The sequence below is a fragment of the Stenella coeruleoalba genome (assembly GCF_951394435.1).
Source record: "Stenella coeruleoalba genome assembly, chromosome: 2".
Classification (NCBI taxonomy): domain Eukaryota; kingdom Metazoa; phylum Chordata; class Mammalia; order Artiodactyla; family Delphinidae; genus Stenella; species Stenella coeruleoalba.
This window is the reverse complement of record NC_137147.1, coordinates 177,927,579-177,946,589: the sequence shown is the minus strand read 5'-3', so window position 1 is coordinate 177,946,589 and position 19,011 is coordinate 177,927,579. Positions and strand designations below refer to the sequence as shown.

Below are 19,011 nucleotides of genomic sequence, written 5' to 3'. Positions count from 1 at the left end.
GTGGCAATCAATCAACCAACCAATCAATCAATGTGAGGTAGCTGAGTACTATAAAGAAACAAAATGGAACAAGGACACAGAGAGGGTAAAGATGGATATTTTTTACAAAAGGTAATCAGGGAAAGCCTCTCTTAGAAACTCTTCTGAACAGAGTCTTGAAATGATGTGATGGACATCAAGACCTTCACATATACCTGGGGGAAAAATAACCTAGGCAAAGAAAACAGCACAATATAGATAGAGAGGCAGGAGTGAGCTTGGCATATTCAGACCCAAGAAGCTTAGAATGAGAGAGAGTGTTTGGAGACTGTCATCATATCAGAGACATAGGAAAGGCCAGACTATGGGCCACACTAAGGAACTTGCATTTCCCTGTAAGTGGGATCGGAAGCTCCTGGAAGGTTCTGAGCAGGTAAATGACAGTACCTAAGATTTTTAAAAGATCACTGACCTTTGTAAATGAGAACTGATTGTAAGGGGCAAGAGTAGTAGCAAAGAAGCCTTCTAGAAATCTCCTGCCACAGTCTATGAAAGAGAGAACGATGGCTGGAGTAAGATAATAGTGATGTGAGACGAAGAAGTGATGAGATTCTGGATATATTTTTAAAGTAGAGCCAGAAGATCTTGCTGATAGCATGGATATGAAGCGTGAAGGAAAAAGAAGAATCAGTGATGACTCCTAGACATTAGAGATGAGTGGCAGTAAATACCAACAGTGCCATCTACTGAAACAGGCAAGGGTGAAGGAATGAGCAGGTTTGGGGAAGACACCAAAAACTATTATCATCTCTCTATCCCATATTAAAGATAAAGAAACTGAGGCACAGAATATCTAAGCAACTAACCCAAAGAGTCACACTGCTGGGAAGCAGCAAACCTGGTAATTGAGTTCAGGCAGTGTAGCTCCAGAGTCTGAATTCTTAGTGCAAAGCTAAATTGCCTCCTAAGACTCCAAGGGGAAAAAAAGTCTCAAAAAAGAAGTTCTAGAGCTGAAGATTTGGAAGTCACAAAAAGGAGAAGCCAAAAAGACTAAAAAAGAGCTAAGCAGAAAATCAGAAAAAGTTTGGTGTCCTGGAAACCAAGTGAATAAAGTACATCAAAGAGGAATGTTAAGAGATCAACAAAGAAATGAACTAGGAATTGACTGATGGGTTTGGCAAGACAAGTCACCATGGACTCTAAAATAAAAGCTTGATGGAATGAGTTATCTTCATAATTTAAGAGTTGAACTTAGCAAGAAATATAACATCCAAAATGAGATTCATGTATTCAGTAAGTGTTTACTAAATGTTTATTAGTGCCAGAGACTGGTCTACGTGTTAGGGATACAGTAGTGAACAAACCAAACAAAAATGCCTGTCCTCATGGAGCTCACATTCTAGTAACATATTTAGGCGCTTCTTCAAAGGAAAAGTGATCACCAGTATTTTATCTCTTTATATGAAATGTTATGTGGTATATATCAGTATGTAAATTTCCAATTTACCATTTCACTTTATTGATGAATAAAGCTAAAGGCAATTAATTTTGAAGTAGTAAAACTATACGCTAATGTTAAGTGATAAATATATCAAGTGAGTTAGTGGGAGTACTTTAATATCACTGACATACTCACTGACAAAGTAAGAAGAAATATTGTTAAATGTATTCTACATACTATATTCTACATGCTAGTGAAAAAGTTTAAATGGGAGTCTATTGGACTCTGTCCAAGGATGATTTGCTGGGGTCTCCGGCAGGTCTTCTTAGATAAACTTTCACGATATTTTGATACATGGATCATGAGGAGAGAATTGATCCAAACACTAAAACCTAACTTTAAGAAGTAAGCTTTTCTGGGAGTTCCCTGGCGGTCCAGTGGTTAAGACTCCACGCTTTCACTACCGAGGGTGCGTGTGGGTTCAATGGGGAACTAAGATCTCGCAAGCCACACAGCAGCGTGGCCAAAAACAAACAAACAAACAAAAGCAAAAAAAAACAAACAAAAAGTAAGCTTTTCTGGAGCAAAACAATGTTCCTACACTCAAGAAGCTTACCGTCTACAGGCCCAATGGACACGTTCTCAATTCAACAAACTTTTATTAAGCACCTACTCTGTGGCAACCAATAAAAGAGTTCAGGGGCTTAATACAAGATATAACTATCTTTAATGCGAAATAATTTGGTAAAGACAAAAAGTGTTGCAGGAGTTTTGAAAAGGGTGGAGATTACAGTAGGCTAGAGCAGTGTTTCTTAACTGGAAACTATTTTGTGCCCCCAGGGGACATCTAGCTATGTCTGGAGATGTTTTAAATCATAACTGGGGTTTCGGTGGGGAGAGGTGCCACTGGCATCTAGTGGGGACAGGTCAGGGATGCTGCTAAACAGCCTACATTGCAGAGGACAGACGCCCACGATAAAAGACATTTATCTGGTCCAAACCATCTGCAGTGACGCTGATAAGAAACCCTAGGTTAGAGTAATAAGGAAATGACTCAGGTATGAGTTGGATTCTGAGTTGACTTTTAATCATAAGTAGGTGAAGAAAGGTAGAAGAAATAATACAATCAAAAGTATAAAAGCAAGAAGGAGCCTGTGTCTGAACTGGGTGGTGTAGGTACTGGGAAAGGTGTGACATTAAGAATCCAATGGAAATGTGGGTTCAAAAGGCAACAGGATATAAAAGTGATTGGGTAATTGGAAGCTAGATTACATACGAACATGAAAACTAGATCAAGGTGCTGGAAACAGAAGAAGAAGGTGTTAAGAAATTGTTTTACTTTAAGCATTTGCCCTGGAAGTTAACGTGGTAAGTTACACACCTGCTTGAGAGCAGCAGCATGCTGCTTACTCATCGCTCTCTTATGTCACTGAGCAGTGTCCTGTAAACAGTGTGTGCTAACTGCCTATTAAATTAAATGTAATTTCCAAATTAGTTATTTATTAACTATTACTAGTCAGCTCTAAAGTTCCATCCACTGCTAAGATTCAGGACATTCATTTAAACTGGAACCGAAGAAAGCTATCATTTAGTCGCTGCTCACCATATAAAGGCACTGTAGGAGGCCCCGCTACACATACTATTCCACTGAACCACAAACAGAATGCGTCTTCCCTCTCTTTAAAGACAAGGATGTTGGGACTCAAAGGGCTCCAGTAACTTGCCCATGATTCCACTCTGAGCTAGGCAGCGGCAGGGATGGGACTGAACCTTTTTCTAGTCTTAACCCAAACCTTCAAGCTTCAGTGGCAGGCCGTAAATTAGAGTTAAAAAGAAGATTCAAACCTTTTATCATTAAGATATACAAAGACATGAAAAGCAACTCCATTAGGGTGTCCTTATTCTTCTTTACTCTAGCAATTAGGCACGGTATTTAACTTGCTTTCACTCCACACGTGTGCGCCCCAAATGCTAGGAGCATTCAAATCACCCCAAAATTCTCTCCCTGAAAACTCAAACTCCTGTAATTATTACCCTCAGACCAGGAAAACACACACACACACACACACACACACACACACACACTAACCTGTTGAATTGGTATGATCAGTACCTAAAACCGATGACTCAGAAAACCAAAAATAGACCATTTCAAATTCAGAACAAATTAGCATTTTCGGATCCCAGGTCCTCTTCCACACTTAAAGTACTGAGACCTACCCAAGGAAGGCAGCCCAGTGTCTCCGGCCCCCAATGACGTCTACACTGTTGCCAAGTATTCCATCTTCATCATTCTCTCCCAAGATCTCTGACAGTCCACCCTGAACCAGAAGCTCTGTCCTCCCGCTACAGTTTTATCACAGATTTTAAAGCCCCCTAAGGAAGCCAACCTAAAACATTCCCCTAGTTCTAGATGTCTGACATGTGTCCCGGGAAACACTCTATCACAGGGCTTATCATCCTACGCTAGCGAAGACTCCCTAGCTCTCGACTCTGTCCTCCCAGAAGCACCGTCCCAGCACCAGCTCCCGCCCCAGCTGTTCCTCCGCGGCCTTCGCCACCCACCTCTCCAGCAGTTCTTTCGGAACCCACAGCCCCAGCTCAAGGCCCGTTTCCCAGGCTCTCACAGTCCCCCTTCTTTCCAAGAGGATGCGCCGAGCCCCCAACCTCCTCCAAACTCTTACAGAAAGAGCCTCAGGGAAGGGGCAGGACTCGCCCGGCCCGGGGGTCCAGACCGTCCGCCAGGTGCGGGCACAGAGGGCTCGCGGTCCGCCGGAGGTGGACAGGGGGCGGCAGAAGCACCTACCGACGTCCTGATCGAAGGGATTGGTGGCAAAGAGAGGCATCTCCACTGCGTGCTGAGGTGTCCGCAGGGACTCCCTCTCGACACCGCGGGAGTCAGGGTACGACCGAGGAAGGAAGGCTCCTCAGACAAAAACAGCGACCGAGACGGACCCCCAGGGCTCCGCGACAGCTCCTCCTCTCACCGACCCCCAGCTACCGCGGCGTCGGCGGCGGCGACAGGAGCGAAGGAGCCGCGAAGGCCCCCGGCGCGGAGCCTGTCGGGAATCTGGGCGCCCTCGGCGCCGCCTGCCCAGAACCTGCCCGGAACCTGCCCCGCCCAAACCGGCCCAACTCCAGAGCCCCCTCCGCCCGGCCCCGCTTTGATTAGCTACACGGGAGAGTGGCCGTGATGCCTGCGCTTCCTGCTTTGGCTTTGGTCAGGAACCTCCGGAGGACGGGGTCCTCCGGGCGCGCCGAAGCCGACTAGCGAGCCCAGGCGTGAATCAGAGGCTGAGTAGAAAGAAAAGGGGTCGAGGCTGGGGAGAGGGGAGATCCCTTTCTCCCACCCGTTCCGTCGGTTGTCACAACTTTGTGGTCCCTGGGAAGGGGGAGGGAAGCCCCTTCACTCGAGCGCATCTAAGTAAAAGGGCTGTGAGTTCAATTCTCTGCCTGCGGTGACAAGGAACTTGCTCGGTGAAGTCATGTGAGCGGGGCGGCTTGGCCAGAGTCCCCACGAGGGGAGTGTCGGGCGCGCGGCTGCTCGCGGCGGCTGAGGCTGCGCTGGCACCTTCCCGAGAGGCCCCGAACGCCCGCTTTGGAGGCTTGGTCAAAAGCACTTCTGGCTGGGCGTTGGCACCTACTGACTGACTGTGCACTCACTAAGCGATTACGGTGATTGGCAAAGCAGTGGCACAGCGCAAGAAGGTCTACGATACCCGCCCCCCCGCCCCAAACCGAGCAACAAGAGAAAACTGAAAAATGGAGCTAGCGATTGATTAGTGATTCGTAATAACTTAAACTATTTCGTCATTTTATTTATAACTTTACCAAAAAAATTATATCCTCTAGAAATGTTAAGCAGCATCTTCTAAAGAATTTTGCATCCCTCTTGGAAGGAACTTAGAGCATCTTGCATGTAAATTGAAGTTATGTAAGTCTACCAAAATTAGAGCACTTCCGAATGTAGCACGTAAACGTTTACAACGTGTGGACAACAGGATTGGTATTGTGGAATATGAGGAGGGCTTAGAAACATCCATTAAGAATGAAGTCCCATTTCTAAAAGTGAAAAATGACGATTAGAGTAGCATTTAGATACGTGTTTCTCATTGAGACAAAGATGAAAAAGAGTCAGGGATGTGGGGAATCGCACACTCACAATGTTGGATGAAATTATTACAATCTCCCTGCAAGAAATATCTGGAAGTATGTAACACAAGCTTTTAAAACCGTGAGTACCTTTGGACCCAACAATTCTACTTTTTTCAGTTCATCCTAAAGACATTCTTTAAGAACGTGAACAAATATATTCATGGCAACCTTGTTTATAATATCAGAGCATTGTTAAACACGAAAATGCCCGACATTTAGGGATTGGACACACTACTTCCCTCTTGGTGCCTCAGTTTCCTCATCGGTATGAAACAGGAGTAATAATCAGGTTGTGAGAATCAAATGGATTCACACAAACGAAGCCCTTAAGTGCCCAGCATACAGCAAGTGCTAAATAAATGTAAGTAATCGTTTTAACTAGTATTCGTTCAGTAAATCATAGTACACACAATGTAAAAACTCCCCGGCTATTAAAGGTGATAATATAGACCTATATTTACATAGACAGACATCTAAATACATGAGTTTGTAAAAGCGGCTTACAAAACCATATGAGATTACAAAATACCCCCAACTTTTAAATTCTGACAGGAAATAGGTGAGAATATTCAGATGATCTCTGAATGGTAAGACACGTGATATTTTGCTCTTTAGGCACTTTATATTTTCCAGATATTTTAGTGATGATTCTATATGTCTTTCAAGAGCAGAAAAAAAGTTAACACAGCAATGTAAAAAGTGTGGTACATTAGTGCCCCCGGTTCTTAATATTTTAAGGAGCCATTACCAAAACTTGCTTGTGTTTCATTATGATGAGTATACAGTTCTTCCAAAACATCACTCTTGGTATGTGAAGCAGAGCATTCTCTCTCAAAAACCGGTTCTTGATTACTGGGCTGACAGAAACAGGTGTCTACCTCAAGTTTCCGGGCATTAGTGTCTGGGGCACATTATCATAATCGCCATGTATCAGAGCCAAATATTTATGAAGATGCATTTGGATGTGCTTTGTGCTTCGCTGAATAATTCTGTTGCCAGCGATAAGCTAGTGATCAAATTGTTCAAGCCTTGATCATCAATATGTGAGCACTGGAAATAGTGAAGTAATAACATGACTATTAGTCTTGATAGCATTATCTATGTATTCTGACCTAGAAGAATGGTTATAGCTCTTTGGGGCTTTTATCATTAATATGCTATAAATAATAAACATTTTAAATATTAGTTAACATATAACCAAATAGAAAAAGTGCAAGTGGTTTGTATTTTGAGGTTAGCTTTCCATTATTATCCCCTGAAACATTAAATACATGAGTTTCACTTTTAGTTTTACCATAGTTTTTTAATCGTTGTAGAGACACTTTCAAGTGTTTCTGTAATATGTGTTTATGAAATTCTATGGTTAATTTAAAAATGTTAAATCCCTTTTTTTTGTTTGACTTTGAAAATTCTTCTGTCTTTAAAAACAAGACAGCAACATGCAAGTGGAGTTACTCCAGGAAAAAACTATAATTCTAAGGTTTAGGAAAAGAAATACCCTAAGAATGTTACTAACACTACTCTAGTTCACACTCTCATCATCCTTTGGATGAATTATTACATTCACCTCCTACTATGTTTTTCTCCTTTCCTACTGCTATGGACTGAATCGTGTCCCCACAGAATTCATATGTTGAAGTCCTAACCCCTAACGTGATGACATTTAGAAGTGGAGCCTTTGGTAGATAATTAGGTAATTAGGTTTATATGAGGACATGAGGTTGGGGCCCTCATGGTGGGATTAGTGCCATTATAAGAATAGACACCAGAGACCTTCCTTTTTCTCTTCTCTCTGCCATGTGAGGACACAATGAAAAGGCACCTGTATCTGCAAGCCAGGAAGAGAGAGCTCCCCAGAACCCAACCATGCTGGCACCCTGATCTCAGACTCCAGCCTCTAGAATGGTAAAAAATAAATAAATTTCTGTTGTTTCAGCTACCCAGTCTATGGTATTTTCTCATGGCAGCTGAGTTAATACACCTACCTGTCTCCAAACCATTCTCCACACCCCTGCTGGAATGATTTTTCTAAAACACAAATCTGATTATGTTATTCCTTTAAAATTCTCCTATGGTTCTTCAGTCACTCAGTCATTTACTAAATATTTATTAACTCCTTATGTGTACGAAGTACCATACTAGATGCTGGAAATATCATAGGGATAAAAGCTCTTTTATGGAGTATAGCTTATGGGAAATACAGTCATTAAAGAAATAATTAAATTCTAATTCCTTAGCATTACATCCTTACAGAACTGGCCCCTGAAAATCTCATTTTTAAATTTTATTTATTTATTTATTTTTGGCCACACTGAGTGGCATGTGGGATCGAACCCATGCCCCCTGCAGGAAGCGCAGAGTCTTAATCACTGGACTGCCAGGGAAGTCCCTCATTTTTTTAAAGTCTTTTTTCATCCCCTCTACTTTAGTCTTTCTGATGCCCCCATACTTTCCATGTCTTCAAACAAGCAATTCGTTCTGCCTTTCCTGCTCTGATTCCATGCCCTCTCTAAACCTCCACTCAATTTCAATTCCCAAAAGCCTTTCCTAACTCAGCACCTGACCTGTACTAGGCATGTAATAAGTATTTGTTAGTTGATTATTGGCCGTTTCTATCATAGCACTTAATGGTATTATATTTGTTCCAAGTGTCTTTTACTACATAAAAACCACCCAACCTTAGCGACTTAGGACAACAATAATCATTTCCTTTGCTTGCAAATCAAAAAAGTTGACAGAGCTCTGCAGGCACAGCTTGACTTTCTTCCACACAGTGTCAGCAGGGGTGGCTCAAGGCTGGGATGACTTTACACGTGGGGCTGCAGTCATTCGAAAGCTTGCACACTTACCTGTCTGGCCACTGATACTGGCAGTCCGTGGGGTCACTGGGGCTGCAGCCCAGAACACCTACAGGGAACCTCCTATGTGTCAGCATATCAGGCTGCGCATTGCAAGAGGCAGGAAGAGAAAACCTCCAGTTTCTAAGACCTGAGCTAGGGGGCGGGCACAGCAGGGTTTCAGTCATATTCTACCGGACAAGCTGTGGCAGCATCTGCACTGACGGGGAAAGGAAATAAAATCCAACCTTCGATGGAAGGAGTATAAAAGAATTTGGGGGCCATATCTGAAAGCTGCCACACTATTATAACTTTTTACTTGTTTGTATAGCATTGGTCTGTGACTCTCTTATCTTGATATTTCCAGACTTTCCACTAAGTGTTCCATAAATATCTGTTAAATGTAGTAATAAAATATGTCACGATTAAATTGGCACACTTCTGTTACCAGCCATGGGAGAGTAACAGGATCTGGACTTACCTTTCACCACAACCAAGAGAAGGCTGGATAAAGTGTATGGAACAACTGCTTTCAGACCTAGACCAACAGACTGGGATCCCAAGGAGAAAGGGAACAAGCCCTGAGCCCTACGATCGCCACAGCTTTCTGTCCACGGTCAGTTTCTGGACTGTGCCACAGGGAGGGGAAACCCCAAAATTACCAAAAGGGATAATAAATGACATTGTACAATGATAAAGGCATAAATTCACCAAGAAGACATAATAGTATCAATTGTGTATCAACCTAAAGACAGAACTGGAAAAAAGGAAGCAAGATTTACAGAACTGATAGGAGAAATAGATACATCCATAGTTTTGTTAGCTGTTTTAATAGGACAAATAGGAAATCAGTGATTACTTAGAAGGCTCGAAGAACTCTCTCAACCAACCTGATCAAATTGACGTTTATGATGGCCCACCCAAACTCTGCAAGAGAACATTCTTGCCAAGTAGACACAGAACAGTACCAAAGATAGACAATATGCAGGACCTTATAACGACTCAAAATAATTTAAAGGATAAAATTAAATAGATTTTGTTCCTTGACTAAAACAGAATTAAGTTAGATAACAAAGATATCTGAAAATTTTCAATTTATGTAAAAATTAAACAGAACAGTTCTAAATAACCTATGTGTCAAAGAAAAATCAGAAAATATTTTGAACTGGATGAAAGTGAAAACAAATCAAAATTTGTGAGATGCAATTAAAGTGATGCTTAGAGGAATAGTTTAAGCATTAGATATTAGAAAAGAAACATCTAATGTCAATGAGCTAAGCTTCTACCTTAAGAAGATAGAAAAAGAACTCAAGTGGAAAAGAGAAATAATAAAGGTGAAACCAGAAATCAGTGAAATAAAACACAAATGATAGAGAAAATCAATAAAACCAAAATTTAATATTTAAAAAAATCAATAAAATTGATAACACTCTATCTAGATCAAAAGATAAAGAGGAAACACATAAACTGCCAGTATCAGGAATTAAAGAAGCAACATGACTATAGATCCCATAATTAAGACATTACAGAAATTAAATAATATTAAACCAAAACATTCATAAAGAAATATTCTTTTAAAAACCTTTACACCAATAAATTTGACAACATAGGCAAAAGGGGGAAAAAATCCTTGAAAGATGTAAATGATCACAACTGGGTCAAGAAGAAACAAAACCTGAAAACATATATATATATATATATATATATATATATATATATATATATATATCAATAACAGAAATTAAATTCCTAGTTACACTCCACAAAAATCTCTAGACCCATGAATTCAATAGTTGATTCTATCAAACTTGTAAGGAAGAAATAATATCAAACATCTACAAAATCTTTTAGAAAATACCTCAGTGGGGAACAATTTCTTAATTATTTTATGAGGCCGACATTACCCTGACACTAAAATCAAACAAAGACATTATAACAAAGCATTAAACAATATCCCTCATTAGCAGAAATAATAATAATCCTTTAAAAAAGAAATTTACAGGAATATAAAGAGAATACATCATGACTAAGGAGAGAGTATCCCAGGAATATAAAGTTACTTTAGCGTTTGAAAATCAACACAGTTGACAATACTAACAGAACGTAAGAGAAAAATCATATGAAAATCTCAATAGGTACAGAAAAATACCATTTGACATAATTCAAAAGCCTTTGTGATAAAAACAACAAACTAGAATAGAAGAAACATTTCTCAACCTGACAAAAGGCATCTTCAAAAAACTTAGACCTAACATCGCACTCAGTGGTGAAAGAGAATGATTTTTCTATAAAAAGAAGCCATACAAGAATGCCCATTTTCACACTACTACTTAATATTATAATGATGGTCTTAGTGCTAAAGTCAAGAAAAAACATTAGAGCAATATAGGTTTCAGACTTTGCCTTTGGCCAAGATGGAATAACAGAGATTGGATTTATCATCTTGCTGGAAACAACTGAAAAAACAGACAAAATATATGAACAACAGTTGTCAGTGACCCTGGACATCAGGCAAAAAAGAGAGTTATCCCTGAGAGGTGGGACACAAATAAAGGGAGCCTTATGATTGCCCTTGTTTACTGCCTGGATAGAGTTTCCAGGCCATGGCATAGAGCTCAGTCTCCTTGAGATGAGAAAACAGAGCTGCAGGTCCAGAGGGGCCAAGGTTGTTACGGTTTACAGGGCAGAGCACTGGAGACATGCTGGAACCCAAAAATATGCATCACCTGACAAGATAAAATACACAACGTCTGACATCTAATAAAAAATTACCAGGCTATCTACAAGAAACCTATTTTAAATACACGACTATGTCATGGTAAACATATACCATGCTAACACTAACCAAAAGAAAACTTGAACAGTTATATCAATGCCAGGCAAAGTTGGTTTCAGATCAAAGACTATTACCAGAAATATAGAACATCACTTTCTAATGAAAAGAGAGTCAAATAATCAAGAGAATATGAGAAAACTATACAGTTTTGCATATAGTGACAACTTCAAAGAACATAAAACAAAAACTGACAGAACTTCAAGGAAAAATAGACAACTCCATGATTATAGTTGGAAATTTCAACTCCCCTGTCTCGATAGTGATAGAAGTCAGTACGGCTGTAGAAGCTTGAATAAAACTATCAACCAGCTTGTCTTAATTGAAACTGATAGAACACTACATCTGATGAAAGCTGATTATGTATTCTTTTTTTTTTTTTTTCCGGTACGTGGGCCTCTCACTGTTGTGGCCTTTCCCGTTGCAGAGCACAGGCTCCGGACGCACAGGCTCAGCGGCCATGGCTCACGAGCCTAGCCGCTCCGTGGCATGTGGGATCTTCCCAGACCGGGGCACAAACCCGTGTCCCCTGCATTGGCAGGCGGACTCTCAACCACTGCACCACCAGGGAAGCCCCCTGATTATGTATTCTTTTTAAGTGCACATAACATACTTATCAAGATAGAGAATATTCCAGGCCACAAAACAAATCTCAATAAATTTAAAAGGATTCAAGTCATAAAAAGTATGTTTTCTGAGTACAATAGAATTAAATTAAAAATAAATTACAGAAGAATATTTAAAAGTCCCCAAATATTTGGAAACTAAGGTAACACTTCTAAATAACCCATTGGTCAGAGGAGAAATAAAAATGAAAAATAAGAAGTATTGTGAATGGAATGATATTGAAAATACAACATATCAGAATTTATGGGAAGCAGTTATAGCAGTATTTAGAGGGATATTTATAATATAGCATATATACTGGGAAAAAGATCTCAAATCAATTGTCTCAGCTTTTGTTTTAAGAATCTAGAAAAAATTGCAAATGAAACCCAAAGAAAGCAGAAGAAGGGAAGCAGTAAAATCAGAGAGGAAAGCAATGAAAAAGGAAACAGAAAAACAATAGGGGAAAATAAAAGGCAATAAATAAAATTGATAAAACTGTAGTCGGACTGATGAGGGGAAAAAGAGAGAAAAGATACAAATTACAAATTTCAGGAATGAGAGAAGTGACGTAACTACAGATGCTACAGATATTAAAAAGATAATAAGGGAGTATTATGGCCAACTCTATAACTCTAAATTAGATAACTTAAAGGAAATGGCAAATTCCTTCAACTGCACAAACTACTAAAGCTCAGGACAGAAACAGTTAACTTGAATAGCTCTATTTCTATTAAAGAAATGTAATTTCTTGTTGAAATCCTTTAACAAAATTAACTTCGGGTCTAGATGGATTCACTGGAGATGACCAAGGGGCATGAGGAAATTGGGAAGGGATGGGTTGATGGTATATCTTCATCATTTTGATAGTGGTGGTAGTAGTTTCATGGATATATATATATCAATACTTATCAAATTGTACATTTTAAATATGTACAGATTATTTTATGTCAATTATACCTCAATAAAGCTGTTTAAAAATCACCAGGAAGAATATCCTTTGCAACAATTTATAGTTTTGATGAAACATTTTTAGACAATCACTTAAAAATATGAGTGAAGGTAAAAATGTTTGAAAACCACACCCTCAGGTCATTACCCAGCAAGATTGCCCCACCTCCCCAGGCTCTCCTAATACATAATTCTAAAACAACTGCTTCTTCTGACTAACATGGTTTAACATGGTTTTTTTTTGAGCAGGTCGGACCAATCTGTAAAATGCAAGGGTCTATAAATAGCCTTTTCACAACAAAAGATAGTTTTATAATAAATATAAACTCCCTTGATTTATTTTAGCTCAACTCTTGACTTCCACTTTTGACCCCTTGCTTATTATAAAGATTATACATCTTCTTTAACCTAATAACTGCTAATGACTGGGTAACTGGATTAGCAATACTCAACAGTTGGTGAGGGTTTATGGTGGTTCCGCTGACTCAGTTTGCAGCTGGTGTATCATGAAGGATCTTTGAAAATGAAGACGTCACCAAGGAATCTGCTTCTCCCCAGCATTTACCATTCAAAGATGTTTCAGAGGCTTCCAGGCATGTTAAAATAAGCCACAGATTTTCAAAACAGATGACTCCAATTATGAAGGTAGCTCAAAGTTTCTGGGCACAGTGAAAAATGAATGTGCTTACTGTAAGGAAATATGTAAGAAGGAAAAAGGCAGCTTCATTCTAAAGCTCCCTTGCTATATCTGTGCCTATGTAGCAAATGTTCCCCAAAGGAGCACTTAAAATACTACTTTTTATATTGTTTAGTCTAACATAATTAATGTTTATAATAGCATATGTGTATCTTTCATTTCGTTTTCATTATCAATTTTGTAAGGTATGAAATTGTTCTTCGAGAATGAATTTCTTACTTATAATAATATGACTATAGAACAGAAGGATTTTACTTACAAAGGTTGGACTTTCAACTTTCTGCCTAGAACCACATTTGTAGGATTGATTCTATTTTAGAGGAGATGCTAGTAAGCTCTAGGTAATGACATCACTGTGCCTCACTTTTCACATCAATAAAAAATTAAATTAATCCAACATTCCTCCCAAAATACAGTGCTCAATTTATCATTTTCTAGATTAGTACCTCTGTGTTTAGAGGTTTCTCACTCTTAACATTTCAGTTCTCGTTCTCCTTGTATTTGCTTTCAGCTGTACTTCCCTTACTCACTTCAGCTGCATTTTATAAATACTCTCTTCTTGAATCTACCAGCTTTCTTCTCTCTCATATTCATTCCTATTGTGATACTTACAAATAGAAAAACTGGTTAAAATTTTTAATTGTTTTTTTCTCTTCAGTTACTGACATCACTTCCCATTAATGATATCATTGTTCTTATCCTGTTGAAATAACCACATCAAGCCTACTTAAGTTTTATCACTATATGCTAAAAACACGCATTACATATCACATTATATCACTAGCATTACTAACACGGTCACTAACACTGTCACCAACACAAATCATTAACTCTGATTTCAAGATTTGTTTTAAAGCTATGATAATCAAGACAGTATGGTACCGGTATAAGGATAGACAAATCAATCAATGGAACAAAATAGACATTTGAGAAATACTTCCATACATATATGGACATCTGATTTTTGACAAACATACAAAGGCAGTTCAGCAGAGAAAGGATAGGTTTTCAACAAATGATACTGGAACACTTGGATATCTATAAGCAAAAACATGAATTTCAATCTATATTTCACACCATATACAAAAATTAACTCAAAATGGATTACAGGCCTGAATGTAGAACTCCAAACTATTAATCTTCCACAAGAAAACTGCACAAAATATTTTGTGACCTTGGGTTAGGCAAGAGTTTTAGATATGACATCAAAGACATAATCTATCAAAGAAAAAAATTAGTAAATAGGACTTCATCAAAACAAAAGCAACTCACAAACTGGGAGAAAATATGTGCCCATGATATATCTGATAAAGGACTTGTATCCAGAATATATAAAGTACTCTTGAAACGATAAGAACACGATCGTACCACTAAGAAAATGGGCAAGAGATCTGAATAGTCTCTAAAGCAAAGAAAATACCCAATTGACAAACAAGCACATGAAAAGAAGATCAGCCCATTAGTCATTAGGGAAATGAAATTTAAACCACAATGAGATAGCACAATGCAGCAATTAGAATACATTAACATAAAATTTCAAAGACTGACCACACCAAGTGTTGGCCAGGATGCAGAGCCACTGAAAGTCTCCTACATGGCTGGTGGGAATGTAAAACGGTACAACCCCTTTGGAAAACACTTTGGCAGGTTTTTTTACTATTTATTTATTTTTTAAATTAATTAATTTATTTTTGGCTGTGTTGGGTCTTCGTTTCTGTGCGAGAGCTTTCTCTAGTTGCGGCAAGCGGGGGCCACTCTTCGTCGTGGTACGCGGGCCTCTCACTATCGCGGCCTCTCTTGTTGGGAGCACAGGCTCCAGACGTGCAGGCTGAGTAGTTGTGGCTCACGGGCCCAGTTGCTCCGCGGCATGTGGGATCTTCCCGGACCAGGGCTCGAACCCGTGTCCCCTGCATTGGCAGGTGGATACTTAACCACTGCACCACCAGGGAAGCCCATTTTGGCAGTTTCTTAAAAGGTTAGGCATATACCAACCATGCAAGCCAGTCATTCCACTCCTAAGTATTTACCTAAGAAAAATGAAAGTATAGATCCAACAAAGACTTGTCAACGAATGTTCATTGATGCTTTATTTGTAACTGGAAAAAAACCAAATATCTAAGCATGAGTAGATAAATTATGTGGTGAACGGATAAACAAACTGTGGTATATCCATACAATAGAATACTTCCCAGCAATAAAAGAGTGAATTACTGGGGCTTCCCTGGTGGCGCAGTGGTTGAGAGTCCGCCTGCCGATGCAGGGGACACGGGTTCGTGCCCCGGTCCGGGAAGATCCCACATGCCACGGAGCGGCTGCGCCCGTGAGCCATGGCCGCTGAGCCTGCGCGTCCGGAGCCTGTGCTCCTCAACAGGAGAGGCCACAGCAGTGAGAGGCCCGCGTACCACAAAAAAAAATTAAAAATAAAAATAAAAATACAGTCGTTCATGATCAGTGGTATGCAATTCTTCCCCACAGCCAAAACACACACAAGTGTGTTAAGTAAAAGCAGAAGACAATATATAATTAGCTGCTAAAATGGATGACACATTATCAGTACAAACTAATTCTGTGGAAGAATAAGGATCCAGTATGAGCTGAAGCAATCAGTGAAAGCCACTTGAAAACACTGGTATTGAATGTAGCCTTGAAGAGTGAATGAGACTTACACAAACAGGAATGGGAAAATAGCAGTTTGGGTAGGGAGAAAAGAATGGAAGTTTGGATTAAAAGTTAGCCAGATCAGTTTACAGACAATGGACAGACCTTCTTAGCTGGGTCAGAGTATTTTGGTGACGGGCACTTCCTAAGAGATAAATGTTCGATTGGCTCCCCTGGGTTCAGGTTATAGTAGACAGCTCTGAAGCCAAGCTAACTAATCCATTTTTACCCTAAAGACAAGGGCTAATGTGTAGATTGATAAAAGATGTTTTGAAAAGTGAAACAACGTTATATGTAGAAAGCTATTCCAAACCTTTTTTTGCTTTGGGGACACCTTGCTTTCAAGCAGGCTCCCACCTCAACTTTCTTTTCCCTGCCTCAAAATACCTCCATCTCCACTTCCTTCATGCCTGTCTGAGAAAGAAGGGTCCTTTCTCTTTTTGAAACCTAATTCCTCCATCTATGTTCTTAATCGCTAACCCTCTCACAACCACAGGGATCTTGCTTCATGAAATAGCCTATTTCACATAGACAATCAGCCTCTTCATATCTTATTGCCCCTTTGCTTCAACAAATAAGCAAATGAAACCCTTTTTTGGGGGACTCTGCTGTGTCTCAAGATATTTCCTTATTCATTCCCCTCTTCATGCTGAAGTTGACCACCAACCTAGCTCTGGGCTGTATCATTTCTCTCTCAGACTGAAACTCATCTCATTTCCTGCATCCCTCATACCTTCTGCATTCAGTTCACTCTGCTGCCATATTAACCCTGGGAAAGAGGTTTCTTCAGTATGATTTTCCTTCTCTCCAGTCTTCAGAAATTCACTCCTGCCTTTTAAAATAGAGTGGTTCTCAACGTGTTTCTAGTCTCGCCTGATACTTTTAAGATTTAGTCAAAGTGCACAACTCACTTATCCTCAAGCTTCTTTGTTTTTCCCACCCCCATGTTCATGGTGAGCCCTCAGCCTGCAAGATCCTCCTGCAATCTGTCTGTTGGAATCATACTCATTCTTCAAGTATTCAAAAGTGATTTTCTGAGCCCCCAGACAAGTCATTCCCATAGCACTCCGCGATTCACTTTTCAATTTCTCTTACTCTGCATTTGATGATAGAATACGGACTTTGGTGTCAGGAAGAGCATCAAAATCTCTACTTATTAGCTTCTGACCTTGGGCAAGTTTCTTAATCCCTCCAGAGTTCAACTGCCTCATTTGAAAATGTGGTTAATAATACCTATCTGTGAAGATTGTTGTATGGATTAAATCAGTGGAAGTGCCTGGCGTATGAAAGGTGGTATGTTTCTGACATTATCTTGGAATACATTTGTGTGAGTTTCTTATCCACTAAAAAGCACTGTAGGTCTTTTGAGGACAGGCCCCATTTTTCATTCATTTTGGTACCCCCTATTGGTACGTGGTATACAGTAAATTATTTACTTTTTAAAGGGACAGTTTTAGAAGTCTGTTGGCATGTAATTTACTCTTAGGATATTTCAAAGTTTTTTCCCCAAAATGTTATATTCAACTTTGTTAAAAAATATAGCCACTCTGAAAATGTTACATCTCATGTCATATTCAATGTTTTAAAGAAATAATTGGAGGAGAAACTATTAACTGTAATATACAAACTCATTCTGCCACAAAATTTGGGTTTTATGCTAAACATATCAATATTGTAAATTTTACACTTTAAAATATTTATTACGCATGACACTAAAATTGACTCTAAGTAATAATTTATATACATAAAATGCATCTGCTTTATGTGTTTAGTGTGATGAGTTTTGACAGATGTATACACCTGTGTAACACCACAATCAACAAATAGAACACTTACATTATTCCGAAAGGATTCCTGTGTCTATTCCCAGCCTGTTCTCTTTGCACACATCCCCAGCACCAGGCAACAACTTTCCTGTTTCTTGTCACTGTATATTAGATTTTCCTTTTCTAGTTTCATATAAATGAAATCATATACTAAGTAATCTTTCTGCTTTTGCTCAGCAGAGTTTTTTAGATTCATTCATGTTGCATGCTCAGTAGTTTGCTCCTTTTCATTGCTGTCATATTCCATTGTATGAACATACTACCATTTGTTTATCCATTCACATGTTGATGGACATGGATTATTTTCAGTTTGGGGCAACTATGAATAAAACTGCTATGGGCTTCCTTAGTGGCGCAGTGGTTGAGAGTCCGCCTGCCGATCCAGGGTACACGGGTTTGTGCCCCGGTCTGAGAAGATCCCATATGCCGCAGAGTGGCTGGGCCCGTGAGCCATGGCCGCTGAGCCTGTGCTCCGCAATGGGAGAAGCCACAGCAGTGAGAGGGCCACGTACCGCAAAAATAAAATAAAATAAAATAAAATAAAACTGCTATGAACGTTGGTGTCCAAGTCTTTGTATGGACCTATTTTCGTTGTCTTGGTTAAATACTTGGTCTATCCTTATGCCTACCCCACTGTCCTGTAAACTGTAGTTTTATACTGTTGAAAACAGATATGTATGTGTTCCAACTTCATTCTTACTACACATTTCTGTATCAATTTTAGAGTTATCTTGTCAAATTAAAAAATATTCTGCTGGGATTTGGAGAGAACTGACAATTGAACAACTTGAGTCTTCCAATTCACGAACATAGAATAGCTATTTACTTAGGTCTTCACTTTCTCTTGACAGTGGTTTATAGTGTTCAGTGTACGGGTCTTGCACGTTTTGTTAAATTTATCCCTCTATATTTCACGGTTTGGGATGCTGGTAAGCATTAGATTGTTTTACTCTAAATTTCAATTTCCAGTTGTTCATTTCTAGAATGTATGAAAGGATTGACTTTTTGTTACATTGGCCTTCTATCCT

General features: G+C 39.4%; 1 protein-coding gene across 6 annotated transcripts in view; it reads right to left on the bottom strand.

Moving 5' to 3' along the window:
• The window catches only part of STAM (signal transducing adaptor molecule), a 92,444-nt gene extending 88,001 nt beyond the window's left edge, over positions 1-4,443 (bottom strand). For all 6 annotated transcript variants that reach the window (XR_013827066.1, XR_013827067.1, XR_013827068.1 and 3 more), the window contains exon 1: positions 4,227-4,443. Coding sequence is in view for 2 of the 6 variants with exons in the window: in XM_079912728.1 (XP_079768854.1) it covers positions 4,227-4,266 (40 nt within the window). In the remaining 4 variants the exon portion in view is untranslated. The remainder of the gene's footprint in view (positions 1-4,226) is intronic.
• Between the last annotated feature and the right edge of the window lie 14,568 nt (positions 4,444-19,011).